The sequence below is a fragment of the Syngnathus acus genome, chromosome 14 (genome assembly GCF_901709675.1).
Source record: "Syngnathus acus chromosome 14, fSynAcu1.2, whole genome shotgun sequence".
Lineage (NCBI taxonomy): Eukaryota > Metazoa > Chordata > Actinopteri > Syngnathiformes > Syngnathidae > Syngnathus > Syngnathus acus.
The window spans coordinates 2,375,977-2,403,108 of NC_051099.1; the positions used below are offsets into that span (position 1 = coordinate 2,375,977).

Below are 27,132 nucleotides of genomic sequence, written 5' to 3' on the forward strand. Positions count from 1 at the left end.
ATTGTGGATTAAATAGTTAAAAACAGGATAGTATCTTTTGATTAACCCACTTATATCCGTAAGAATTGATTGTCTTATAAGTCATATCAATTTTACGACCAAGCCGCCGTGCGTCGTCACCCAGTTTCCTGCCCGTCCCGGTGTACTTGAATGCAGCGCCACTTAACTGGCAAACAGATGTATGTCGTCAATTCGCCACATTCGTTCCTTTCCCCGGGAGGAGTGAAGCTAAATCTCTACTGTTCGGATGGAACTCGCGGCGGCGGCAGCTGTCGAAATGGACATACGGAACCCATGACGACCCGGATACAACTTTGTGACACGTTTCACCGGATTACGACGTGCTTTTCTGACGATTTTTGAGGTTTTTTTTGGCGTGTTTTCGCTGCCCGGTTGGAGCGGCGGTAGCTGAAAAAGTCTACCGCCTGTGCGAGGGCGAGCTCAACCGCGGGGGATGTGACAGCACCCGAAGTTTAAAAGTCGACAAAAGAGGAAGGAAAGTCCCTCCTTGTTGGAATTCGACGTTATGAAAATGACCGGAGTTATGGAAAGTGCTTTCAAGCTGGCGCTGGGGAAGCCGCCCGCCTTGCGGACGGCAGAGGTACGTGAAGCCATCGCTTCTGTAAATTAGCCCCCCTTTCCCTCTGTTAGCTCACAAGTTACGTATTATCTCATTAAATTGCAATACGTGCCATATAATCGCGATTTAAGTGGGGTTAAAAGGCTTATGCTACTAAATGAGTTTGTGATGGTAGCCACGCTAAGTCAAACTGGAGACGTCACATTTTGTACGTTGTCAAGCAATCAAAGTAGACACAACGGAATCTTAGTTGTACTAAGATTTCGGACTGTCCCTGAAGGCCACACTTGACTGTAAACATACAATATACTCTTTTGTCCGCCAGTTCTTTGCGGTTAGCTATGACGTCACATTCCCCCTTAAGGCAAAACTGAAAGTTATAATGTCTCTCCAAGCAAAATCCGATTGCTTTTGATTGCAAGGCAAGTCAAGACTGTCAAGTTAATGGCATTGTGGATTCAATGACAACAAGTGCGATCTGTGGTGCTTTCACTTCTGTGCAACCGCAGAAGTAGTGGAGCAAGCGTTTTTGCCCCCCTTTTTCTTTTTTTAAGCACTTCCATCTTTTCATAAAGGGCCTCTTTTGACGCCTCTTGATCCCCTGTTTGTTTGCGGCCGCGCGCCGACCAGAAAGCCTCTTTCACGCCGTCCATAGAGCACTTTTGTACGCACGTGAACAAACCATAACAAGCGAGCGAGCTCAGGGTCAAAAGAGACGATTCGGGCCTTCTCGTCCCGTCCACCGCGAAAAACAAATAAAAGCAAGACGGGTGATTAAAAGTAAACAAAAAAAACCCTCGAGCATCTTGCCATCTGTGAGCCAGGATCATAGAACCAATTTGTACATTTCTAGTCCACTCCACATGAATTCATTCATCCATCCAGTCAACAGGTTAGCACGTCCACCTCACATAGTTTGTCGGTTCGATTCCGGGCTGTGGAGTTTGCATGTTCTCCCCGTGCCTGGTTGTTTGTCTATATGTGCCTTGCGATTGGCTGGCGAACCAGCTCGGGGTGAACCTCACCTACTACCCAAAGCTTGCTGGGAAGTCTTCTAATTTTTGGGGATTATTTTTCTTGATATTAAAAGGAAGACTTTTAAATGAGCTGTGATCACTCAAACCGTGTTTCTCATCATCTCTTGAGCAGCCAGGATTATTTAATATGACCAAGCCAGTATGTGGATGAGCCACATTTCTGCCAATTCAAAGTTGAAGAGCAACAATTATCTCTGCGGTTAGCTCATGTTGTTGACATGTTTTTGTTTTTGATTCCCCCCCGGTAAGCATTCCAGCAGCTTTTCCGACAAGCCAACCTGTTTTGAATCGACAGGAAGCCTGCGCTCCATGCCGTGCCAGAGGGCTATTGTTTGAAAGTAAACACGCCGCCGCTTCCTGTGGGCACCCGTTCTCGGGCCGCCGTGCTGTCGCGAGCTCGCGTCATACATAACTGGCCCATGCTTGTGCAAACAACACATACTGTCTGTATGTGTGTTGCAAGAAAAAAAGTCAGTACATTCCACGCCGCAGAGCAGGCATGAACAGGCACACGGCTCTTGCCGAGGAATGCACATGGAGGCTACAGGTGGACTCACCTAGCATAGTATTAGTCAGGCTATCAGAGTCAAGGGGCGGGGCTTAAGTCAGTTTTCCACATAGACTTATGTTTTATTCTTTTAAGCCTCTAGTACACTATATTTCTGTGCTGCCAGACTACATGATAGTCAAAAGCCAAAGCAGAGCTGCATTGTTGTCGGATGCGCAAGTCAGCTGAGCCACCGTGACCTCCCTTTTGGTTTGCTTGTGTTGCTTCAAGGTCTCAAACATTCTCCGAGTGCCTCCCGGCAATCACAGTGTCACTTTGCTTGTCAGACTCGTCCTAGATTATTGCGGCGTGTTGTCACGCGGGACTCGGGCGCTATTGTGCACCTGTGCTTGGCAATATCTCCCTCAAGGCTTCTCGAGATAGCAATTCATGGAGGTTGCGTCACCAGAGGATGACGTTGTACACCAACCCACGTTTTACGCAATTTCCTCCACCATAAAACGACTCACTCGCTTGTCTTGTAATACAAAACTTTTCATTGAATAATTTTCATGGTCAGTACGAGTCTGCTAATAAAGAAGCCTCTTGAGTGTTTTTTTTTTTGGAGGGCTACCTGACAGGTTTGAAAGGAATGCGTCCGCCGTCTTCTCGGGAAGGCCAGGAATGTGACAGCTGCATTCCCGGAACGTTTCCTCCCGAACAATGAAAGCAAAAGACAAAAATAAAAGCTTCCTGTCACGGGCGTTAAGGGGCGGTATAAAAAGCTGTTTTTGTTTTAAATTTGTTTGGCAAACAGGAAGTGAAATGTCCTGACTCAGTGGTGGTTTCACAGACGTGCTGGTGAAAGGTTGACATTAAATTTGTCCAGAAGAACAAAGGATTCACTGCAGTAAAAAAACAAAAACATTTGTTCGAACTTTCTACGTAGAAGAACCCAAGTATTTGGCTGCTTCAACGGGCTGCGGTGGAAATAGAAAGCAAACATTAATTTTAAATTGCTATGTTGTCACAGCACGAGCTAAGTGGTTGTTAACAGAATGAAGAGCCCAGATTTATTTATTTTTTTTTCCACGAAAAGCCCTTCCATTAGCATCCTCTGGCTTGGGTCTCGTCAGATCGCGCGCAGCCGTGAAACATCTTCCTGCCACTTCATTCATTCCAGCAGAAAAGACATCTAAAATTACACGGATGGTCATAGTTTCCACTGGAGTGCGTGCGGCGTGTGTATTTTGCGCGGTTTGGCGGGTGACGCGGCCGCTTTCCAGGCCCGGCCGGTCGCCCTGCCGACCGGCCCTTCCCCGGATGCAAAACCTTTCCAGGTGACTTTTTCACACTTTGTCTTGATGATGTCGAGCTAGCCAGGGTTATGGAAATTGTACCCATTTCCCGTATTTCTTTCCACGCGTCTGCTTTTGTGCCACTTTTTTCTTTTTTGAAAGCGATTTACCGGCCGATCGGCCTCATGTGTCTTCAATTAGGCCGCCTCGCCGGGCGGCTGGCGAGCGATGTTTGGGTCTGTGTGTGAGCTTTGTTGCTAAGAATAGCGCCTTTGTACGGCCCAGAGAGGGGCTTTAGCGCTAAGTGCTACAAGTGCTCTTGTAACTTCACATTGATGCTGCCTGTGATTACAACTTGAAGGATATCAGAGAGAGCTTCATAGAAGCACCAAGTGCAAGTTGCATCATCGGGAAGGGCCCGCATAGTGTGACTGTAATGAGCGCTTTATTTTGACGTTCACTTGCCAAACAGAGCCGTCGAAACACAACTCGTTTGTCCTCGGACAAGTGCGACGTTGACCCAAGGCCCGGAGGAGTTGGAGGTTTATGTAAATGTTGAGGGTCAGCTATGCAGCTGAGATGTTTGTTCAGCCATTTTCAAGGGGACTCGTTGTGTCTTCTGTCCACAATAGCCTCTGTGTCAGCACAATGCTGGAATATTCCTCAGTGTCCAACAAAGCTCCTGAAATGTCTTGTCCAAAGTAAAAAGTTGATTTTCCTCAAAGTGTTTGGACACGCTCTCCTTTTGTCTTCGTTGGGGTATTGAAGAGAAGAAAAAAAAATGTGATTGAGACCTCCTTAGTTGCAAGTCCAACCTTCAAAGTGTCCTATATTCGTAAAGCTGTTATCTAAAATACCTTTGTGCCAACTTTTGCTTTTATGACTTAAAATCCTGCACGGGAATAGAAGGTCGTCTCAACGTGGAACACGAGAAATGCGTGGAGTGGGCGTCCATGGCGACAAGTGGCTTTTTGTGTCCTCGCCAATGACGCATATTAAACTTCCCCTGCTAGCGTAGCATTTAGTGTGGGCCAAAATAAAGATTGGATTCCACTTCGGGGAAAAGGTCAACGTGGTTTAATTGGACTCCCCCCTCAGCTGCTTTCAGCTTCTTCTGGGTGGCTTGTACATGTCATTTTTGTGTTTGCCAGCAGGGGGCAGCATCACTGCAACTATGCTGATCACACTCAAGCAGCACTGACACAAAGTGAAGACCTCGCAAGTGTTTGATCCACAAATAGCAACCACTTCAAGTGCTGCTATTTTGGACACATTGAAGCTGCTTCCCGCTTGACACCGACTACTAACGAGCAGCTACAAATTCCTTGTTTGGGAAATCAGGAAATGGATTCATTTATCCTGCTCATTTCTATTTTTTCCTTCTTGTTCTTTCTGTCTTTTAGGACCTGCACACCATCTACTGCCACCTCTACCACATGGATGTCCTCTCTCACCTCAGGGAGCATCAGCTCAGGTCCGCGCGCTAACACAACACACAATGCTAAAATGGCCTGGTCTGCTCTTCAGTTGAATACGATTTGTTTTGTTTTTTTCCCCGCCTTCCCTCAGATCCATGTGCACCTCAGCTCGGTACGAGAGACACGAGGCCAACCACATCCTCTTCTAGTGAGTCCACTCGCGACACTTTTTCAATTTAAGGCTTGGGGTTCCAAATTGAGTGTGAAGGGTCTTGTGGGTTCATTGTCTGAAGATGAGCAAAAAGTCTTCTTCTTCTTTGGCAGTCCCGACAGCATCGCCAGCTGCTGGTACGTCCTGCTGTCTGGATCGGTTTTCGTCAAAGAGCACATGTTTCTGGCCAGGTGCTGGTACGTCAACACACGCATGCAAACACACACACACGGACTCTCTCAAATATTCTAAATGCATAATAAATAGAGCAAATTAAAAGGCCACGGATATGTTTTTGGCCCACTGTGTGTTTACGCACACGGTTAGTCATAGTAGTGTGGGGGAGGTTGTCAGACGGGCAAAATGACCGCAGGGTGTGTGTTGGTTAGTGGTCACAGCAGGGGGTGTGAGAGCAGGTCAGAGTGCAGTGTGTGTGCGCGTGTGGAATGTGTAGACCTGGGTGGAACAGTGGCCAGCCATGTGTTCCTGTGCAGCTTGCCCGCCTGGAGCCTGCCAGCACATCAGGCAGGAAATGAGCAACACACATACACACAAAGGCAGCCGACAGACAAGGCAGCATCGAGCGGGAGGCAGCACACACACACACACACACACTGTTCTCCCTCCAAAACTTTTGCGGCGTAACTTTGGATCCCCTTTTTTTTCCCGCCTTTGTGGATAACATGCTGGATTTGCGTTCATGGAATCCCGACACGTGGACCAGTGAAATTCTCGGTTAGTGATCTTCAAACTTTGTCTTTTACGTGACCGGCCGCTTTCTCCTTCCCCCGCCCGGCTTGTTCTTGATTGATTTTCTGGGGTGGACGGAAAGTCCACAAACGACTCAAATGACAATCCCAAATGTGGGAATGTTCTCCCATTCAAACACGGCTGGTTAGTGAATGGTCCCAAAACCGAAAGGGAACGTTGCCTTGTTGTTTTGCAAATTGACTCCTAAAGTTAGTGTCCCCTGCTTGTCCCTCTTTTGTTTCTGTTGCATTTTTGCTTGGTGCTGGTAACCATGGAAATGGTGGCTCCCTTTGGATTGCGCTATTGACCTCACATGCCCCCCCCCCCCGCAGAAAATGCCCTCTTCTGGCTTATTCCTTCACTTTTGACATTTGATAAAAAGTCCAGAGCATGGCCTTCGAAAACATTTTTTGTCTCTCACATTTAAACTACTAGACATCTTCAATAGTTGTCTTTTTCCTCGACATGGTTGCTCTCTACCCGTCCGTGTGTGTCGGGGGGGGGCATTGGTTTCCTCGCCGCCTGTCACGGTTTATTGCCCCGTGGCACTGCAGCTGTCAGTGGACCTGTCAGACCCCCGTCTTCCCTCTTCCCCAGCCGTCCTCTTACCCGCCACACACTTGTTTCTTCAAATCGGGCTGAAAGATGGCTGGCGGTGTAGAAAATCGTCACCTGCTGAAATCTGGCACTTTCGGCGCCATTCGTCTCCGCGGGCGAATCGCAACGGAGGACAATATTGGCTGTATAGTTGGATGAAAGAAAAGGTTGGCGGTCGTCCACATTGAGGTTCACTCACATGGAGGTCTAGTTTTTCGGTAGCTGCAGAGGCGACGGAATGTGCGGCTATTTAAAGAGACAAGACCACACGGTTGTCGGGTCGTAATGTGACGGAGTCGGCCGTCCCTCTCTGCACGCGTCCGTAATTAAAAGCAGCCGCCCGCACACTTCCTCAAACAATGCAATGAGTCGCCATTCATGCTCACCAAAGGCGGCGGCGGCGGCGGGAAAACGTGTTTAGAATTAGCTTAGCCAATGAGGGATGCCATCATTTGAACATATTCGGCCTTATCGGTAAAGGCTGAAATTGGACAAGCACTTGCGCACTCGAATAAAATGACCCGACCAGAATCAAATCAATTTCCTTCTCCCTCCTCATGTTTGTGTGTGTGTGTGTGTGTGTCATTTTTAGTTTCGGCAAGCAGCTGGGGGGCCGGCGAGGCTGTGAATGCATCACGTTGGAGCCGTCAGAAATGATTGTGGTAAGACGAGAGGCATGAACTCTTTGACTCGCTCTGTCTTTCTTTGTCTTGCTCTGCATTCCTGACGTGTCTAACCTTACCGAAATTCCTCCTGGAGATGCTGATCTCAGATTTACCTTTGTTCTTGTCCTTGTTTAAAAAGGACAACCCTGAAACAACATTCCAGCCCTGTCAGAAAAAAAGATCAAATCTGATGGAGAATGGAAACATTTGAGAAGAAAAATCGATTTTGGGGGATTGAAGAAAGTTGTAACTAGTTTGTCGTGTACCTGTTGCACAATTTTGTAGCAAAATTTAGCTGTGTAGCAGCCATTTTCTGTTGTTGGATTTTCTAGCATCATTTTGCTGGCTAGTGTAACACACACACACACACACGCATGTATTTCAGTGAAGAAACAGGAAGTGTGGTCACGTTGCAGCTGTGCCGATGGTCACATGACGCGTTCTTCTGTCCTGTGCGGCGAAAGAGAACGATTTTCGTCCGGTCACATTTAACAAGAGCGTGTGTATTGTGTGCGAGTGTGTGTTGTCGCGCGTATTCTCTATCTGCCAGCGTGTCCCGTGAGGCTTGTTAAAATGACACACTGGACCTTTCTTTTTTTTTTTGCGCATGTTAGTTTTATAGCCGAGCGAAGCCATTAGTGCTTCTTAAATGTTGAATCTTCGTAGACGGGCTCTCTTGTAATGCCTTTGTAGCGTCATAAACTATATAGTTCGAAATGTACTAAATGAAACACGATAAAATTGCAATGAATAAAAAAGTAATGGTGAAAAAGTAGTGACATTTATAAAAATGAAAAGTCACTTCAAATAAAATAGAAAATTCCCCCAGAAGCTAAAAAAATAAGTGACTTCTCCCTGAACTAGGAGCCAAAACAACGTTAAAGCGCTTCGTCGTTGAAATTCTTTCCGCGTGGTGACACAATGACACCATTGAGCGACGCAAGACAACACGTTCCCGCCGACACAAAAACTCTCCTGGGAAGTTTTCGGCGTATCTCCGGAATCTGCTGTTTCGGTTTAGTTTTTTTTTCTTTTTCTTCTTGTCGCCGCCGCTACGCCTCGTGAGAAGGATGTTTGCGTGGTTTCCTGGAGGAAGCGGGCCTGGGCCTCAAGTGTTTGAGCCACTCGTAAGCTCGGCAGCGTGTCGAGCGGACGCAACTCGGATGTAAAGGCGACATTTTTTTCCCCCTGAGCGTTTTGGATTTATTTCTTTTTTGGGACTGTCTGCGGTCCGGATGAGTGTGCTGCGTTGGAACCGGCTTTCAGTACTTTGGAAGAACTGGATCTTCAACCAGGAGCCCGCCCAAGCGCCGGCAAATCCTGAGGATGAGGACCACAATGTGGAATACAAGTCGGCAAAAGTCAAAGTCCGCAAACAGAACTCTGATCCCTCGACTGGGAATTGCGCGGAGAAGCGCAAAGTTATCCGGCGTAGCCGTTCTGAAGCCACGGCGGGTCAGTCGCTTTCGCCATCTGAGAAGGGTGCCCGCTGTGTCTTGCAGGTGGACAACGGCGGCGAGGGGGACGAGGGGCTACTGCAGCGGGACGGCTCGCAGCGGCGCTCCCGCCGCCGATTCCGCAGGATCAACCCCAAGGGCGAGCGGGAGCTGATCACGGACGGCCAAGAACCCGCCGCCGCGTACAAGGTAGGCTAACGCTCCCTAAGATCATTTTTTTAATCAAGCAAAGCAACTGACTGTCCGTGTTCATTCTAAAATCGTCCTTACGTTTATTACGAGATTGATTGGAAAAAATGACACTGTTGGGTTTTCCACGCCAGGCGTGTACAACTTCCCCTCCCTCTGATAGCATCGGCGCTTCGTGTCAGTTAGTGGCTCGCCTAATCGCCGCTCACCACACGCGCACCCACGTGTGACTTACACAGGGGAGTTTACAAAACTGCAACATACGAGCCATTTCACCAACTTAGCTGGATTGTCGGAATTAGTTTGAGCAAACAGTAGTTGGGCAGTCTAAGCGGTCGGCTCGTCTGCCACGCAGTTTGAGGTTCCGGGTTTGCGTCTGAACTTATCATGCTTAGATTTGCCAGATGAGTGATTAACTCATGTTTTAAAATGAAAGATAATCAAAATGCTGCTAGGACATCAAAAAATCATGACATGATGATTGTGACTTACATTTTGTTTCTTTTTGTTCCCCCTGCAGGATTATGTCAACAACCAGGTAGGGCCATGAGCTATTTTTTGGCTTAAATATTGTGTGTGTGTGTTCGCACCTGTTTGTTAGGAAACCACTGTGGGTGGCGGTTTGGGGGAGTGTGTGTGTGGGGGAGGGTATCTTTCGAACAAACAGATGCATTCTGCAAAGTCTTTCAAGAGGTCCCCATTTGTGACTTTGTGATTTGTCCATTGGGCGCTTCTTGTAAAACGCGAGCTGGACGTTGCAATGGCGGCCACGTACGGACTGCCCATGTGCTGTAGTCCGCATGAATGCGTTGTGCACGCCGTGGCGGCCAAAGAAAAGACACCGGATGTTGTTCTTGAGACATAACAACGTGAGTCATCCATTAGCCGCCCTGTTTGCGCTGCACTCAACGGGCCGCTTTCCAGCCTTGACTCCAAGAGTGTCCACTTTAAAGTCGACAAACGGCAAATGTTTTCCCAGCCGCATTGGTTTTGTCCCTCCCGTCTTTGGTTTGTAGTACAGTACGCCGGGTTGCTAATTTTAGCCATGACATCCGCAAGCAATCAGATGACAACCTTGATGAACTCCCTCTCCATCTTCCCTCCTCTTCTTCATCTTCCTCCCTCTGGTGGCTAATCTTCACGTTTGATATGTTCACCTGGTTTAATGGTCATTGTGAGCCAGGCAAATATTTCAATGTTTTTGTCGCAGAGTGCAGGAAGGGAAGGGCCTGCTTTAAATGGCAGGAATTCCTGCCCTGTGCTACGCACGCTACAAGTTTTTTTTTTTTTCCTTCTGCCTGTTTCTGATGGAACAAATGCTTTCATAAAATCCCCTCGATTGACACCTGAGGGGAAAATGTGTGACTTACCCCTGCTGAATTAACATATCTTTGGTTTAAAGGCCAAAAATCCCCCCACTGACTCACAAAGTCAAAAACTTAAAATGGTGCATGCTATCTCTTCTGTAACTCTTTCGATGCCGGCCATTAAAAACAAGAGAATAAAAAAAATAAAAAAAAATAGGACAGAGGAAGAAAACGTGACATGTTTTGAGGGCGCTCGGCTCCGCTCAGCTCACCTCGCAACAGGATGCACGTCACACAGGAAACACTTCCTGCAACTCTTTCTGCATGTTATGACAACGGAGCCTTTTGCAAACTTCAATTAATTTTGGTTAAGACACTCCATCCCCCCTCGCCTCCACCACTTAATCCAATCCAGTCAGTGTGTTATTATAATCCGATTAGCTCATGTAAATGTTTGCCTATTTTGAGTGGCACATTTGAATAAGAATCCCTGCCTTTTTATATCTTGTCTATTTTTTTCCTCTCTGTATCTCTATTCCCCCCCCCCCTTCATCTATTTCCATCCCACCTCTGCTCGGCCTCTCTTGTGTACACCGGCTCCTCCGAAGGCAGGCCTCCATGTGCTTGCCTCCCATTGGCTGCCTGCTCAAAAGATGATGTCATACCCTAGCTGGCGCTGGGGAGGGGCGCAGGGAGCACAAATTGAGATGCACAGATGCTGGATGAATAAAAAAAAGAAAAGAGGGGTGTATGTATCATGGTAATATTCCAAACCTTTCTGCATACGCCACTAAGCCCATTTTGTCAAAATGTCATCACACAAGCCAACGTTGGCCAACTGACTGCTGCATGTTTACATTTGGACCGTTGCTAATGCTAAACACAATGTGACCACGAAACCCGTTGCACATTTCCTCTCTCTCATAAAATAGCCGCACTCGACTGCACTAACGGTAGCCGCTTGCATCGAAATGCTAAAAAGCCGACCATGTTTTGCAAGTGACTTATAAGGGGGGGCAATTCCAACTGCATCCTTTTTTGTGCCTGCCTCTATCCGAACAAGAAGGCAGCAAAGGGGGATGTTGGCAGAATGGATACCCCCCCCCCCTTCCTTGTAATTTATGCAGAAAAGTGGGAGTGGCTTTTGTGGGCTTGGGGGGGTTGCCTCAATGGACTCGATAGCTTTATGTTCCCGATCAATAAAGATGCTCCCTTTTCTTTTGCTGGCCAGCCAATCCGTCTAATGCAGCTCCCTCTACCGCCCTCTCTCTCTCTCTCTCTCTCTCCATCCCTCGCTCGCTTGCTATCCAGGTGATGTCATTCTTTTTCAGCTGGATTCCCTCTCCTCCTTCCGTACCGCCCTCCCTCCCTCCCTTCCTCCTCCGCTAGGTCATTAGCGAGCCCGGCACACGGCAGCACAGCATCCTAACCTGGCTCGGCTTGCATCTCAAAGCCCCCCCTCGCCCCTCCAAAAAAAAAAAAAAAAGTCAAGGAATGCCAGCATGAAAGGAGCTGGGGACTTAGCGTAGCCCAGCATTGGGCCATGGAGACTCGCCGGCAGGCTCGCAGAGTTGCAACGTGAGTTTGAAGGCGAGGAACGGGCACTCGGATCCGAATGACTCGAGGGGGGAGTCCCTTCTGGCTAAATTTGCAAAACCTGGATGCCACATTGGGTAGAAACTCTCTTCTAAACTGGGATTACTTGCGTGCTTTTTTCCATCTGAATTTCTAAACCATCTTCTGAGGATTTCTCCCGGTTTACAATCCCATTTGGTGTTTTTTTTTTTTTTCTGGGGGGGTAGCAAGACGGGGGTTTCTTCTTTTCTGCTTTTTTTTTTCCATCGTCTTTGGACGGGCGAAGGGGGAACTTCCCTCCTCCTCCCGACTCTTGGTCAAAGAGATGGCTTTCCTGGTCCGTTGCTATGCCAACTGCTTGCAGCCGTGGTCCTCCAAAGTAAGCCATGTCGTAATGCTCGTTGACGCTGTCTGTGTGTGTGTGTCTTCCCTTTTTCTGTGTTGTTAAAATATAGCGCCCCACCCCTCATATTCGCAAATCTTTATTTGCAAATTCACCAATATATTGATTTGGTCTTTTTGTGCTCATTTTCAAATTCTTTTTTTTTTTTTACTTTTATAGAATCACGATGCCAAGAAGCCACGGTTAAGTGAGTTGAGGAGTTTCGTTTAGAGAAAAGTAGTGCCTTCACGCCATCTTGTGGCATCTTGGTGTCCAAGTTGAAGACTGTGAGTTGAGGAGTTTCATTTAGAGAAAAGTAGTGCTTTTACGCCATCTTGTGGCATCCTGGTGTCCATGTTGAAGACTGTTAAGAAGTTTTAGGGAGGCAAATGTGCTTTGCTGAGATCTTGTGCGATGTTAGTTCACATCCATAAATGAGCATATCACCTCTTCAGGTGTTATCTTCACTTCTCAGGCGCTACCTGTCTTTCCGGCCTGTCGCGTGTCACTCTTCCTCTGCACCAATTATCACCTATTTTTCTGTGCTTTGTATATCACACATACCATCCTCGATGATAACGAATCCTTGCAACCTGAGCACAATTTGAATCCTGCATCACGGCCTCCATGTTTGGTCATGCTCTGACCTTTACAGGCATTTCCTTGTTCAGCTGATGTGTTATCCTCAAGCTCCGCCTCCAAAATGTTCTGCAGAGATGTTTGGTTGCTTGGTAATGGTCCCAGTGACCCTGAAATGATGGACTTCCTGTGTTTCCCAGGCATGGTTCTGAGGCTTTTTTGTGCGTGATAGACCTGCGTACCAAATTTCCTGTCGCTAAATTCAACTTGGCGTCGGGTGGCTGTTGAGTCCAAGCTGTGATGAATAGCAAAGAGGCTTTGCCGGCTGCTAATGAGCCAGACTTGGACAGGTTGATGGATTCGGTGCCAGGGCTGGCGCGTTGGCGTGATGGACGGACGGACTGCCGCGACACAACATCTCCGGACGCAACTACTGATCAAAGGAGGAATCATTTTCTATTCCACCTTTAAAGGCATGCCCGAATGAGTTGATGACATCACGGATCTTGTAAATAGAGCCATATGTTGTGCTCGGTCGTTTGTTTTCATGCTAAGTGAACCTATCATCCTCAGAGCGGCCTGAAAATGGAGCCATATATTTTGTTTAGAGGGGGGGGTGAGGGGCACGTCACTAGAGGGTGATCTTTGCCAGATGATGTCATGGCCTCGAGTCGGCCTCGGGCCAGCCGACATCCTGATTGATAGACTGACGTGACGCCAGCTAACGTGAAATATAAGCTTGGGGGAGGGGGGGAGGTTCAGACCATTACGAGAGGGATGCCACCACCGCCCTGGCCCAAGCGGGCGGGCGAGTGAAGGCTTTTAAGAATTGCCGCGGGGGACGTCTGGCAGCTCAAATGCGCAGGAAGTTGCCGCGAAAGCGATCAATACGGGTCACGTTACGCCAGGCGGTGTCCACATCGCCTTGGACTAGTCATCAATTACGACTATGAAGCTCACCGAACTGATTAAGCTTTCATTCTGTCAGTATTACATTGCAAACAGACCTCCGACGAGGCCATAACAAGTCATGCAAGTCGACTAACTGTGTAAAAAGGTCCTCGATTGTAGTCCCCCCCCCCCCCCCCCCCCCCCCCCCCCCCTATGACTTTTGGACATGACCTTAACCCACTCAAAATGGTCCCCACTCTGACCTTGACACTTGATGATGACCCTCACCGCCTCCTACCCCCAAACATTTTCACATGCTTCCATTATCTCCTTGCTATTGATTCAACAAGAGAGTCTTGACTGGATGGTTTGACGAATACGAGATGGCACGGGTCAATGATGTTTGGATGGATCAATTTGAGCTTGAACTAGAACCCTTCGTCCTCCCTAATTTGTCTGCTTATCAAAACATTGCGGAAATCTTGTCCGTTCCAACTGATACTTTGCATGCCTTGCCGTGCAAAACGTCATCTCCTCCCACGCCGCCTTGAAGTATCTCTGGACTGCGGTCGGAAATTGGATTCTTTGGGATGTTTTTATCTTCCTTTCATGCCGCTCCTCTTCAATCCGCGTCCTCTTTCACGGATTAATCCACGCCGCGCCATTCCCGATCATCCCTCAACCCCGCGCCGAACATCATCAAGCCTCGCACACACGCGCTCGGGCGCCGTTTGCAGTCTTTCTGCGCTTTTGCAACACCCCCCCCCCCGCCGTCTGATGCAAAATTGCACGGCGGCCGCAGACTTCATCCATAATTCAAGTTCTCGGGAGGGGAGGAATGAAAATGCCAGGAAGAGGAGGAAATGCCCGGCTGGCGAGGAAGTCAAATGACTGACCACCGGAGATGGACGAGGCGACGGAGCGATGCAAGACACGTGAAAAATAGACCCAATTTGGATTCATTGATTTGCAGCTCCTCTAAAGATATTGTCTGGCCTTGTGCTGACACCTACGGGCCGAGCGAGATCACGGCAAGTGGCCCGCCAGTGACCCGAGCGTCTGTCTGTCACTCCGCCGTTATTGACTCAGCTGCTTTGGCACCTCATGCTGCAACTCTAGGGAATACTGACCTGTAACAAATCCCTTAAACTGCTTACAACTCTGGACTGGACCAAATGTCATGAGAGTGAATGAAACGTCATGAAATGTAAACTGGATGGGAACAGCAGCTGGAACGTATCCCTTCAAGCTCGACATTCGTCTTTTATGACCGTGGACGTCAACAAAATTGTCTGGCTTTGACGGTGACGCTTTCCACGACGCCGTCCGTCCGTCCGCCCGTCCTCCGTGTTGACTTGATGTAATTGTACAGCTGAAGGAAGCTGACACATTTATATTTCATCTCCTGACTCTCATCCTTAATGCATGAGTAGAATGGGAGAGACCCCTGCCCCCCGCCGGCTCGCTCCCAGGGGGATGGATGGACGGGGAAAGTGTGTTTGCGGATTAAGGCGGGATCAAGTAAGGGGTGTGAAATGGAATTAGTTGGAAGGCACCCCCGGGACATGTTTTGAAAAACATCCCGAACCCAAATCAGGACTGTTTGTTTCTTTTACTTAGCTAAAGCTGTCCAGAACTGGTTCAGATCTCGGCTGAGACCAGAATGCAGCGTACAAGGCCTCGTTCGTTGTTTACAGGGAAACGTGTTCGTGTGTTGAGGAAAGAAAAAAAAAAAAAAGCTAACCTACAACACCTGATCATCATCTCATTGTGTCTGTTGCAGCTTCCAGCCGACCTCAATAAGATGCACTTGACGGAGCACGCCCACCAGCAGGTGATGCACGTGCCCGCCAGCCACTCGGGCTGCAGCATCGCCAGCGACTCGGGAAGCAGCAGCCTCTCAGACATCTACCAGGTGGGAAAGTCCGAGGATGTGTAGTTAATGTTCTTTACGACTCGAATGTAGCATCTTTGATTATTTTTATTGATTGACTGCGGGCCTCGCTTACCTCGCCTCGCCCATCCCATCAGGCTAATTAGCGCCGATGCTGCAGCATTGGCGGCTTGTCGCTCGCTACTTCCCGCGGTGGCGCAAAGGTCTAACGCAGGAAATAACCATGACCTTTTGCTAAGACAAATCCACGCCTCTGGAAGCTTCACGTCGTGACATGCAGAGTGTCCTCATTGAAATTCCTCTAGTATACCTTTATTCCCAAATGTAATCCAACAAAGTTTTGGGGCCGTCTTGTTGCTAGGCAGAAATCAACCACAACGCTTACAATATTCTCGATACAAAATAGCAGCAAAAGTCTATTCAGTGGCAAGCATTCCAGATGGAAATTGTCCTTACAGGCCACCGAGAGCGAACTGGGCGACGTGGACCTGTCCGGCCTTCCCGAGGCTCCTGTGGACAGCGAGGAAGAGGAAGAGGAGGACGAGGACCTGGACAGAGCCTCGGACGCGCTGCTGGGCCGAGACCTGGTGCGCGAGTGTCTGGAGAAGGACCCGGCCGACCGCAACGACGATGACATCGGTCAGTGGCTGCGGCGAGAATTCATATCTGGTCCAGTTTCACATTATTATTATTTTCTTTTGCGATTCTAATGAATTTTATGTTCTGTCCCCAGAACAACTGCTCGAGTTTATGCATCAGCTGCCAGCCTTCGCCAACATGACCATGTCGGTGCGTCGGGAGCTGTGCGGCGTGATGGTGTTCGAGGTGGTCGAGCAGGCGGGCACCGTCATTCTACACGACAAGCAGGAGGTCAGAACCGCAATCGACAGACAAAACCAAATTGGCGGTATGTGGATGGTGTTGATGTCGATGTCATTTGTGTTCCAAAAAAAGCTGGACCAGTGGTACGTCATCCTGAACGGGGCGGTGGAGATCAGTCGTCCCGAGGGCCGGGCCGAGACGCTGTGCATGGGCAACAGCTTCGGCATCTCGCCCTCGCTGGAAAAGCAGTACATGAACGGCGAGGTGCGCACCAAAGGCGACGACTGCCAGGTGAGAGCAAATTCATTTGGAATATCAGTCAGTGTTTTTTTTTTATTTTTTAAATTCAAACACGCCTAAAGATAAATGTGCCTTTAATGGTAGTCATTCACATCTCACACATGCACACACCAAGTGCGACCCACCGGACGGCCGTTCTCTCGCATCACTTCCTGTCGTCAGACCTCCAGGAAGTCGGCGAGGTTGCATTTCAGGAAGCTCGCCTTTTTCTCATGTTAACAGACTGCTGTGACTCCTGTACCGCATGGGTCACTATGCTTCACACTTCTCGCGCTAAACATTTTGCACCACCCGCTTGTGCTCCCGCTCGCAGTTGGTGTGCATCGCTCAGGAGGACTACTGGCGCATCCTCAACCACGTGGAGAAGAACACGCACAAGGTGGAGGAAGAGGGCGAGATTGTCATGGTGAAGGAGCACCGCGAGCTGGACCGGAGCGGCACCCGCAAGGGACACATCGTCATCAAGGTTGGAAAAATAACAAGTGTGATGTTTGATTTGGAACTTGTAGCATTCACGCTAGCAGAACATTTGGGAGTTGACTTGAAAGATCAAGTTTGGCCACTGATTGTAACCTTGGACTTGGACACCAGAAGAGTCCAAGGATGCTAGCCCGAAGTTGCTAATTGGTCTCTCTCGGGTTATCGGCGATCGATCAGTAGCTACTTGCTGAAACATCAATACGCTGCCTCAGCGTTTTTTGTTGCTAATTCAGAGGAAGCTTTAGCGCGTTTAGCACTCCTCTTGTCCGCCAAGGCACCTTTTGATCTTTTGCTGGGTTTTATTTTTTTTCTTCTCAGACTCTCCAGAGATAGTCGGGTATTGATTGCGTAATGGGTCTCAACGATCCAAAAACACATCCAGTGTTGACCAGTCGATTCGCCAGTGTTTAGGATTTTTTTCTCTTCTTCCCCTTGCTCCTTCCTCCTTTCTTTTGTTCTTTTTGTGTCGGGCAAAGAGAAGAGCGGATGTGCTTTGCTACTTTCGCTTCCTCGCCACAAAAGAATCGTTTCCTTCCAGAAGATTCCTTTTAGTCCAAGGTGTAACTTGTTCCTCTCTCAGAGGCCACACTCAATTTCTGAAAAAAACAATAAATGAGTACATAATTGTCATAATTGCTGCGCTACCCGTCACCTCCAGGGGACCCCCGAGCGTCTGATCATGCACCTGGTGGAGGAGCCTTCAGTGGTGGACCCCACCTACATTGAGGACTTCCTGCTTACCTACCGCACTTTCGTGTCCAGCCCCATGGAGGTGGGCATGAAGCTGCTGGACTGGTTCCGGATGGACACGCTCCGAGACACGGTGGGTGTGCTTTCTTTTTAAACTGTGCATTGCACCCGTGGAAATGTCAAGTCGGCGATCGATGCGAAGGAATGTGTGTTTGAGCCGACGCAGTGCATCGGAAAACAATATTTGTCTGCTTTGTTTTTTTAAATAAATGACTGTCGTGTAAAAAAAATGTACATACCCTGTAACAAAACAAAATGCTGAAAAAGTGATTCTTTTTTTTTTTTTTTTTTTTAGGTGCACCGTATGAATAATACATGCGACTTGACACATTCATCAATCAGCGCAATGTTGTTTCCGTGCTCGTTTTTGATGCCGCTGTCTTTTTTATGCTCTCCATGCGCTTTATTTGAAATGTACGTGTTTTCGATCGATACGTGTGCTCGTCAGGCTCGGCGGTCCTTGAGCTTGGCGTAGGGGCTTTGGCTGACGATGAGCATTGCTGCAAATAATCAACTTTGACCCCTGCCTTGTCTTTGATGTCACAGGTGACACGTATCGTGCTATTGTGGGTCAACAACCACTTCAACGACTTTGAGGGCAACATGGCCATGACGCGCTTCCTGGAGGACTTTGAGAAGCGGCTGGAAGCCGCTGTAAGTCTTCGCACCTCGCCGTGGCCTCTCAAAGCCTTCGCACAAGTCTGCATTGTTTTATTTTTATTTAACCCCCCTTCAGAAAATGAAAGGCCACCTGCGGCTGCTCAACATTGCGTGCACCGCCAAGGCCAAGTGGCGGCAGATCACGCTGCAAAAGGCGTCACGCGAGTCGCCGCTCTACTTCAGCGTCCAGGGCGGCAGCGAGCGCGGCTTCGGCATCTTCGTTGAGGCGGTGGAGGACAGCAGCAAGGCGGCCGAGGCGGGACTTAAACGTGGGGACCAGGTGAGGTGGCAGAATTAGCACTGCCAACAATGGCAGAGAAAGGCGCCTTGTCTTCACGTAACTTAACGGTTGTTGCTAGGCAGACTTCAGTAAAGCAAGCCAAAATGTGCCATTTCAGATCATGGAGATCAACGGTCAGAACTTTGAGAACATCTCTTTCTCCAAAGCCGTGGATATCCTGAGGAACAACACGCACCTGTCCCTCACAGTCAAGACCAACATATTTGGTGAGTGAACCATCTCGCCGTCAATACATTTCTTTTCACGTCACTCCTCAAAATGTCGGCTTTGACTTCGTGTCGCCCTTTAATTGTCGTCGCAGTCTTCAAAGAGCTCCTGAGCCGGATCGTGCACGAAAAGAAGAACGGCGGGCCGCACATTCCCAAGATCCAAGAGAAGAAGGGCAACCGCTTCTCCATCCCGGATCTGCCCGGCGACATGGAGTTCGCCACCGACCACAAGGCCACGCGCAAGATGAAGGCCAACACGGTGTCGGGCGGCCGCAACAAGATCCGCAAGATGTTGGAGAAGACGCGCTTCAGCATCCTTCCACCCAAGCCCTTCAGGTAGAACGTGCTATGCTAACGTGGCCGCTAACGAGAAAAGAGGTCCTCTTAATTGGAACAAGGAACAATGCGCTGACTCAGCGTGACTTTTCTATTTTGAATGGGGTCAAACGGTCGCCGTGCGAGTCACACTTCCTCAATAAACCACTTGTGGAGGAGCAACATCACTTTTTAGCACGTATACGTACTTTGCTCACACATGCTACAAAGTGGACACGCACGCACATTGTCGCGCTCGCTGTGCTTTTTCTTTAGTGGGACTGCTTGTCTCTTTTCTGTTCAATTTCCATTTTATTTAAATTTTGTGTTCCTTTTTCCCCCTGCTTTGCTGCTTCAGGGGCCTATTTGGGTAAGACCTCTTGTTCGGTGCACGCACACACAGCCATTCCTGTTCCCGTCCACTTGTTGCTAGGTGGAATTCACAGGGGTCAACTAGGCAACACGATGCTGTTTTATTTTTTTTATCACACTTGTCAATTTCCAGCTGCCATTTTAAGTATCAAACATTTTGAGTTGAGTTTTTCTCCAGTTTGCATATAGAGTACATGAAATTCCCGCTGTCACTTTTGTCATGTCTTTGAATGGAACATTTGCATGTGATGTAACATTTCCATTCATTACAATGGAAAGCTTCTGCAAAGACATTTTGGACTAATAGCGCCCTTTGACCTTGTCGATCCCCCTCAGCGATGGCGGCGTGGGTCAGTCGCAGGACGACAGCATCGTGGGTACCAAGCAATGTCGGCACAGCGTGGCCATCCTGCCCATTCCTGGCAGCCTCTCGTCCAGCAGCCCGGACCTCCTCCAACCCGCCACCAGCGTCCTGGACTTCTCCAATCCGGCAGGTAGGTGACCACCACCCTGCCCGCCGTCCACACAAATGGATTCCAGAACACCAAGTTTTTCCACCACCTTATGTTCTTTTCACGGCCTTCATTCTTTCCTCTCATGTTTTCTTCTCCTTGTCATCCTTCTCTCGGCCCAGCGCTGGGACTGTACTGTGAGTATGGATGCTTGACTTTGTTTGTGTTCTGCATGCGCTTCCGTCTGACAAACAGTCCTTGAGGTTTGTTTTATTTGATGTGTGCAAGATGGTTGCTCAACCTGTGACCTGAACTTTCCAGCCGTGGGACAAAGTTGCCCGTAGGAATGGCTAAATGAGTCTGCGATGGCGCCATTATACCAAAATGACAGACTTGCTGTGTGGTTTTGAACTTGAGTTTTTAATTTTTTTTAAAATGCTCTACTCATGACAGACATGCTTACCAAATTTCATGTAACTTCGTTTTCAGCATCTGAACTTTGGCAAAGAGTTTTGTGGCAAAGTCACTGCCGTTTGCCAAAACTAAAACAAGTTAAGCTGTGAAAAGCCTCTGGAAATGGCCAGGCTGAAACGGCGGCGACTTCAAGCTTTGCACAAAATGGCCGCTTGAAACAAAAATAGCAAAGTGTCAAAGTGCACCGCATGCTCAAAGTCTAAAAACCAAATAAAAATAAATAACAACAACGCGATACATGATTGTCCTTCTCACACCCTCTCCAGACATCCCGGACCAGGTGATCCGGGTTTTTAAGGCCGACCAGCAGAGCTGTTACATCATCATCAGCAAGGACACCACCGCCAAGGATGTGGTGGCGCACGCCGTCAACGAGTTTGGACTAACACCGGCCGCCGAGAACTACTCGCTGTGCGAGGTCTCCGTCAGCCCCGAAGGTGTCATCAAGCAGCGCCGCCTGCCTGACCAGCTCTCCAAGCTGGCCGACCGCATTCAGCTTAGCGGCAGGTAAGAAGGCGCCGGGCGGGCCGGGTTTTCGAAGACTCTCAAACTGTTGTCGCATAAATAGCAACGCTTATCACCGTATGCAGGTACTACCTGAAGAACAACATGGAGACGGAGACACTGTGTTCCGACGAGGACGCCCAGGACTTGCTGCGTGAGAGTCACATTTCGCTGCTGCAGCTCAACACCATGGAGGTGGCCGCCCAGCTCTCCATGCGGGACTTTGAGCTCTTCAGGAACATCGAGTCCACCGAGTACGTGGACGACCTGTTCAAGATGGACTCGGCGGCGGGCGGCGCCGGCCACCTGAAGTGCTTCGAGGACATCATCAACCAGGAGACCTTCTGGGTGGCCACCGAGATCCTCAAGGAGCCCAACGCGCTCAAGAGGATGAAAACCGTCAAGCACTTTATCAAGATCGCCCTGCACTGCCAAGAGTGCAAGAACTTCAACTCCATGTTTGCAATCATCAGGTATGGACGGGTTCATGGATATTGGTCCCAACCCTGAATGGTCGTCAATTGTCAATTTCTTTCCCTTTTAGTGGTCTGAACTTGGCCCCGGTGGCCCGCCTGCGCAACTCATGGGAAAAGCTGCCCAGCAAGTACGACAAACTCTTTGGGGACCTTCAGGACATCTTTGACCCGTCCCGCAACATGGCCAAGTACCGCAACATCCTGAGCAGCCAGAGCATGCAGCCGCCCGTCATCCCGCTCTTCCCCGTGGTCAAGAAGGACCTCACGTTCCTGCATGAAGGTGCGCGTGCGTGCTTGCTTGCTTGCTTGCTTGCTCCAACAAGAAGTCGCTGCCCGGTTTGAAGTATCATTGTGGCTGGCGTACTTCCTCTTACTTGTCATTTGGTGCTCACTCAAGCAGCTTTACTTCTGCGAAAGGCTTCCTCTATTGATCGCTTTACATCTGACTCTGAGTCAATCCAAAACCAACTCAGCTTTGGAAGGAAGTTGTATTAGGAAGCGATATTTCAATCCTGTGATAAACAACAAATACATGAAACATCCCACCAGGCAACGACTCGACGGTGGACGGCCTGGTGAACTTCGAGAAGCTGCGGATGATCGCCAAGGAGATCCGACACGTGGTCCGGATGACGTCGGCCAACATGGACCCCGCTCTGATGTTCAGACAACGGTCAGCCATCTTTGTAGTCCTTCCATCATCATCATCATCATCCCGCATTCAACCGCTCGCTCGCTGTCACACAATGTCAGCATGCAGGGGGTCTGCAGTGGAGGAGCGCCACTGCCCCCCGCAGACCCTCTCGGTGTACTACAAGAGTGGAATATCGAGTGGGCACGAGTATTGGGATGCTTGTCTTGCACTTTGTCTTCACTTGTCGCGTTCTCAGAAGGTGTCCCGATACTTTTGTCCATGCAGCATGTGGCAGGTGTGGGCAACTTATTTACATGACCACAGATTGAATTGTTATTAATTCAAATATTTGACATACTTTATAGCTGCCCCATCTGTCCATTTATAAAAATCAAACGTGAGCACAAACGTTTGCCCACTCCTCTTCTGCGGTTACATCCCTCCACATTTTTCCATTTGTTTTCATCACCTCCATTTCATTACCCAAACCCCCCCCCCCAAAAAAAAAAAAAAAAACCCCGATAGCAACTATTCTCATCACGCTTCAATCTCCACACCTCTCGCTTACAGGAAGAAGAGGTGGAAGAGTTTAGGGTAAGTTTTGCCCCCCCACTCCCGGAGCCATTTTGTCGCATCCCACTCCCCACCTCAAAAAAAAAAGCATGCAAAAACTGACTTGCGTGTACATTTGCCTGTGCTTGCGTGTACGTCATTAACAGCCGTTGGAAGGACTCTGTATCCCATAATATTCCCCATATGCAGTGGTCACCAACACCCTAACCCTCCTGCCATATACAGCATGGCTAGCGCGGCTAGCTGCATGGACTGCAATATTAATCTTGATAATGATCGTTTTGTTGAGCTTATGCAGCTCTGAGCTATATGCAGCATTAGGTGCACAACATTTATTTGTATAGTCCGGTTATTCAGATTCATCTAAAGAGTATTGTATGTTGGATTGTAACTTTTTAATAATGTTGATTTTATTTGAATGGGTTTTGGTGTTATGTATGAAATTAACATAAGCTCGTCAACTCATCTGCAGGTCCTTGAGTCAGGGCAGCACCAACTCCAACATGCTGGACGTGCAGGGCGTCGGGCACAAGAAGCGCGTGCGCCGCAGCTCGTTGCTCAACGCCAAGAAGCTGTACGAGGACGCGCAGATGGCACGCAAGGTCAAGCAGTACCTGTCTAACCTGGCCGTGGAAACGGACGAAGACAAGCATCAGATCATGTCGTTGCAGTGCGAGCCCGCCTACACCACCAGTGAGTGCGCACACAAAATATTTCCCATAAGGTATTCGGTTCATTTCATTTACACTACAACACACGTCTTTTTTTTTTTTTTTGCACGTTCTAGTTTCAAAGAACCTGAGTGACCGGCGGTCCACCAAGTCGGACATGTCGCCCGTGTCGCTGCGGTCGGCGCTGCCTTCGGGCAAAAGCCAGAACCGGGTGTCGCAGGTGCTTCAGGTGCAGGTGCCGCTCAACCCGCTACGCAAGAAGAGCAGTGCCAAAGACGTGGGCCCGCCTAGTAAGTACCTGGATGGCTTAAGCGTCTACAGTACGGTTGCAAATATTTAGAGCCCGGCGGTCTCCTTTGTTCCAGACTTCAGCTCCCCTCAGGTGGTGAAGAAGCCCCCCGCCAGCTCGGCAGACGAGTGGACCTCCAAGAGGACCTCGGACGACACGGTGTCCACCATCTCGTCCCTGCACTCCAGCCCAACCGTGTCGCCGCAAGGCTCGCCGCGCAAAGGCCTCTCAGCCAAAACCCAGACTTGCTCGGGCCAGATGAACCTGTCTGGCTCGTCGTCGTCGTTGACCAGCGAGGCCAGCACCAAAGCGAGCACTGTCAGCCTGCGCAGCTACGGCATAGGTAAGCCAGGCTCGCCAACCCAAACGCGTAAATTGAGTCCGTCGGCTGGCGTGTAAACTCAACTTTGTTTCCTCTGCGCAGGATACGCGCTGCTTCCTCCCGGTAAGACGGACAATCTGTCCGACTCCAGTCATAGCGAGATTTCGTCTCGCTCCAGCATCTGCTCCGTGGACTCGGTGCCAGCCCCTGGTCTGGAGGAGCGCTGCAACAGCATCGGCGCCAGGACGTCAGTCGCATCCGCCGTGCCGGCCGGCGTGCCGACGCCCGAGAGCGCGGCGGCCACGCACTTAAACGTGGACTACAGCCAGCCCAGCGCCAGGTTCGTCCACTTAGGCTGGTCGATATTTTCCCTATAACAAGCACCGGAGTAATTCCCATCTATCTCCTCCCTGTGACGCAGCTCTCTTTCTGCCACGGCGGCCATGTCATCTCGGGCCTATGCCGCACGAGGCGCTACCTTTACGTCGTCTTTCTCCACGGAAGAGCTGACGCCCGACTTGACCTCCCTGGACTCGGTGGCCGACAGCGGGCGTGGCAGCTGGACGTCATGCTCGTCCAACTCCCACGACTCCTTCCAGAGCTTGCCCACTTCCTCCTGCCGCCCGTGGGACCACGGCGTCCACGGCCACCCGCTGGCGCTCGCTAACCGCTTGGCCGGCACCGCCGTGGCCGAGGCAGACGCCGCCCGCGACTCTGAGCTGGCCAAGCAGTCGCGGCAGAGTTGGGCGTCGTCCGGCTCTTTGTCGGATACCTACGAGGGGAAGTACGGCACCGTAAAGCGGAGGAACACCGGCGAGCAGCAGCAGCAGGCGCCGCCTGGCTCCGGCTCGTCGGCCTCGCCGACCGGTGACGGGGCAGTGCAGAGCACAGACCCCGCCTACAAAACGGTGACATCCAGCACGGACAAAGGTCTCATAGGTGAGGATGCTAATGCTAAGAATGCTAATGGAACTTTACTGGTAGTTGGAGCTATAGATGCTAACTAAACATCAGTGCTTAATTTGAACAGGGTAGCACTCGTAGTCATGCTTACATGTGAGCTGCCATTCTTCATCTCACTGCTTCTCGTCATGTTTTGCTTCATGGTGTTTTCTCAGCCGTTACCACCATTTAATTTCTCCATGGTTTTCCTTCTGTTGCCCCCCTTCACTCCCTCCCCTGTTGTTTTTTTGGGTTGTTCTTCCATCACCTCCATTCAGTATACTGCATCACCTCCCCCACCAAGGATGAGCGTTACCGAGCTCCCCCTCCCACCCCTCCAGGCTACCAGGGTCTGGCTCTGGGTGAGGTCAAAGATGTAAGCATCAGCGGCGGCGCCGCGGTGGCAGCGGGGCCGCCGCCCGCGAGGCCTCCCCACCTCAAACCGCCCGACTACAGCGTGGCCATGCAAAGGAGCAAGCTCCTGCAGAGTCCGGGAGCCGTCGGGAGCCTGGCGGAGGCCCGCAGACTTGCCGGCAGCCGCATGGGAATGCGCGACATGAATGACAGCGAAGACGGTACGTGATTGATACTGGATTGCCAGGCCACTCACACTTTTAAATCGGATTTTTTTCTCTAATGTCAAAGGGAAAAAAGTACATCAAATGTGACTTCCTCTTTGTTGTCTTTGCCCTCTCGCAGATGAACAAGTTTCCGCCGTGTAGACGTGTGGCTGTCTGGTTTCTTTTTGACCATCACCTGGAACTCGTGCCTGCTTCACTTGAAAATAGATTTTTTTTTAAAAGACTTCTGACTTTATTTTAATCATTTTAATTTTGCACCTCGGAACTAGCGCCACATTTTCCTTGGGACAAGATAGCTGACTGACGGATGCCAGGATCATGTGTGGGACTTCTGCCACCTGTTTGTCTCAGTCCCTGAAACTTGTGCCTGTTTCACTTGAAAACAAGAAGCTGTTTTTCAGACCAAGAAAAAGAAAGATGCTTTTAACTTTTTTTTTTTGATCACTTCAATTTTGCACCACGTTTTCCTCGGGACGAGATGGCCAACCGAAGGCATTCATGTGGAGCACTCAAAATGGCCGCTTCCTGACGCTAGCTACCCAAATGAGGCGCTACCTCCCGGACCTTTTAGGTGAAAACAAACAAAAAACCACAATGATTTTATGTTTATTTTAAAGGCGCAAACAGGGGTAAAGGCGTTTTTTTGTTTGTTTACAGTGTTGATTGTATGAAATTGCTAGCCCCCCCTAAATGGCATCCAAACAAGAAGACTCCCTGTATTCAACGTACAGAAAAGGATTGGTCTTCCATTAGCATCGTTCGGAAGACTTGGAATGCTAACATTTGCATATGTATAAATACATGAATGGAAATGTATATTTTTTATTTGTTTTTTTTTGGTCATTCATTTTGCCGTAAATTAATGATGGTGTATAGATGACGGATTGTGGAATATTTTTGAATATTTTGTTACAAAACCCCCAAAATTTTATTTTCTCTGCTGGCTTCTCGTAGATGTGTGGACACTGCCATGTGTGTGCTCGAGTTTGTGTGTGTATGTCAGGGATTATTTTTTTATTGCTTTATTTATCTCACAACATATAGTGATAGTCTTTAGCCTTTGCCTGGTTTCCTGGATCTCAGGCTTCATTGAGTTTCCTGGGCACCTGTGTGGGTCTACCAGGATCCTTATTTTAGCACTCCAGGCCCCTGTGCATGTTCTTTGACCTCTGTGGGTGTTCCCACAATCCTGGGCACCTTCTTTCATCTTTGTTTGCACGGCTCCACTCCTTACGTTCTAAACCAAGTGTCAGTATTAACCCTCCTCAGGTGTGAATTTGTTTTGTATAAAGTCAGTTCTTGATTTTCAAACCTCCATTTTATCCCCCCACTACAATGCAATAAGCGATGTGAATAAGAAACAATGACAAGGATGCACAATAAGCTGTAAAAAAAAAAAAGAGTGTTGGCTGCACAAATAACGTCCCGTGTGTGTGTGTGTGCGCGCGTGTGTACAAGTGTCACTCGTCTCGTTGCTGTTTTTTATGTCTTTTACAAAGACGACTCCATTTCGGCATTGTACGCTTTGTATATGTATTGTATTTTTTACCGGTGGATTGTACATAGTTGTTCTATTTTGTTTAAGAGGATGTGTACAAAGGATTTAAAACAAAGAAGTGAGGACATTTTATTTCCTTTAAAATCTACTGATAAGAATTTGGACAATGAATAAAATCCTAAAATGGAAA

The 27,132-nt window shown here is 49.1% G+C and overlaps 1 protein-coding gene across 6 annotated transcripts; it reads left to right on the forward strand.

Moving 5' to 3' along the window:
• The first annotated feature begins 119 nt into the window (after positions 1 to 119).
• rapgef6 (Rap guanine nucleotide exchange factor (GEF) 6) lies at positions 120 to 27,132 on the forward strand. 6 transcript variants are annotated; one of them, XM_037268846.1, is made up of 31 exons: positions 120 to 601; positions 4,806 to 4,876; positions 4,972 to 5,028; positions 5,145 to 5,228; positions 6,971 to 7,040; positions 8,546 to 8,689; positions 9,210 to 9,227; positions 15,207 to 15,338; positions 15,776 to 15,956; positions 16,051 to 16,187; positions 16,272 to 16,430; positions 16,753 to 16,905; positions 17,578 to 17,742; positions 18,216 to 18,323; positions 18,406 to 18,609; positions 18,728 to 18,836; positions 18,932 to 19,175; positions 19,863 to 20,020; positions 20,161 to 20,175; positions 20,719 to 20,959; positions 21,043 to 21,429; positions 21,501 to 21,712; positions 21,982 to 22,105; positions 22,637 to 22,660; positions 23,112 to 23,332; positions 23,427 to 23,600; positions 23,676 to 23,942; positions 24,024 to 24,261; positions 24,343 to 24,860; positions 25,205 to 25,438; positions 25,563 to 27,132. In XM_037268846.1, the coding sequence occupies exons 1-31, from the start codon at positions 527 to 529 to the stop codon at positions 25,583 to 25,585; spliced, it is 4,947 nt and encodes a 1,648-aa protein (XP_037124741.1). In that variant the 5' UTR covers positions 120 to 526; the 3' UTR covers positions 25,586 to 27,132. The 6 variants fall into 6 exon arrangements, with proteins under 6 accessions (XP_037124741.1, XP_037124738.1, XP_037124740.1 ...); XM_037268843.1 differs by having other exon boundaries at positions 122 to 601; positions 25,142 to 25,438; XM_037268845.1 differs by lacking the exon at positions 22,637 to 22,660 and having other exon boundaries at positions 124 to 601; positions 25,142 to 25,438.

Excerpts from the sequence above, each read along its gene's own strand:
- rapgef6 (XM_037268843.1), top strand. The coding sequence starts at position 527 with ATGAAAATGACCGGAGTTATGGAAAGTGCTTTCAAGCTGGCGCTGGGG. Across the intron at positions 5,029-5,144 it reads GCCAACCACATCCTCTTCTA|TCCCGACAGCATCGCCAGCT; the intron begins GTGAGTCCACTC and ends CTTCTTTGGCAG. Across the intron at positions 18,324-18,405 it reads AGAAGCGGCTGGAAGCCGCT|AAAATGAAAGGCCACCTGCG; the intron begins GTAAGTCTTCGC and ends ACCCCCCTTCAG.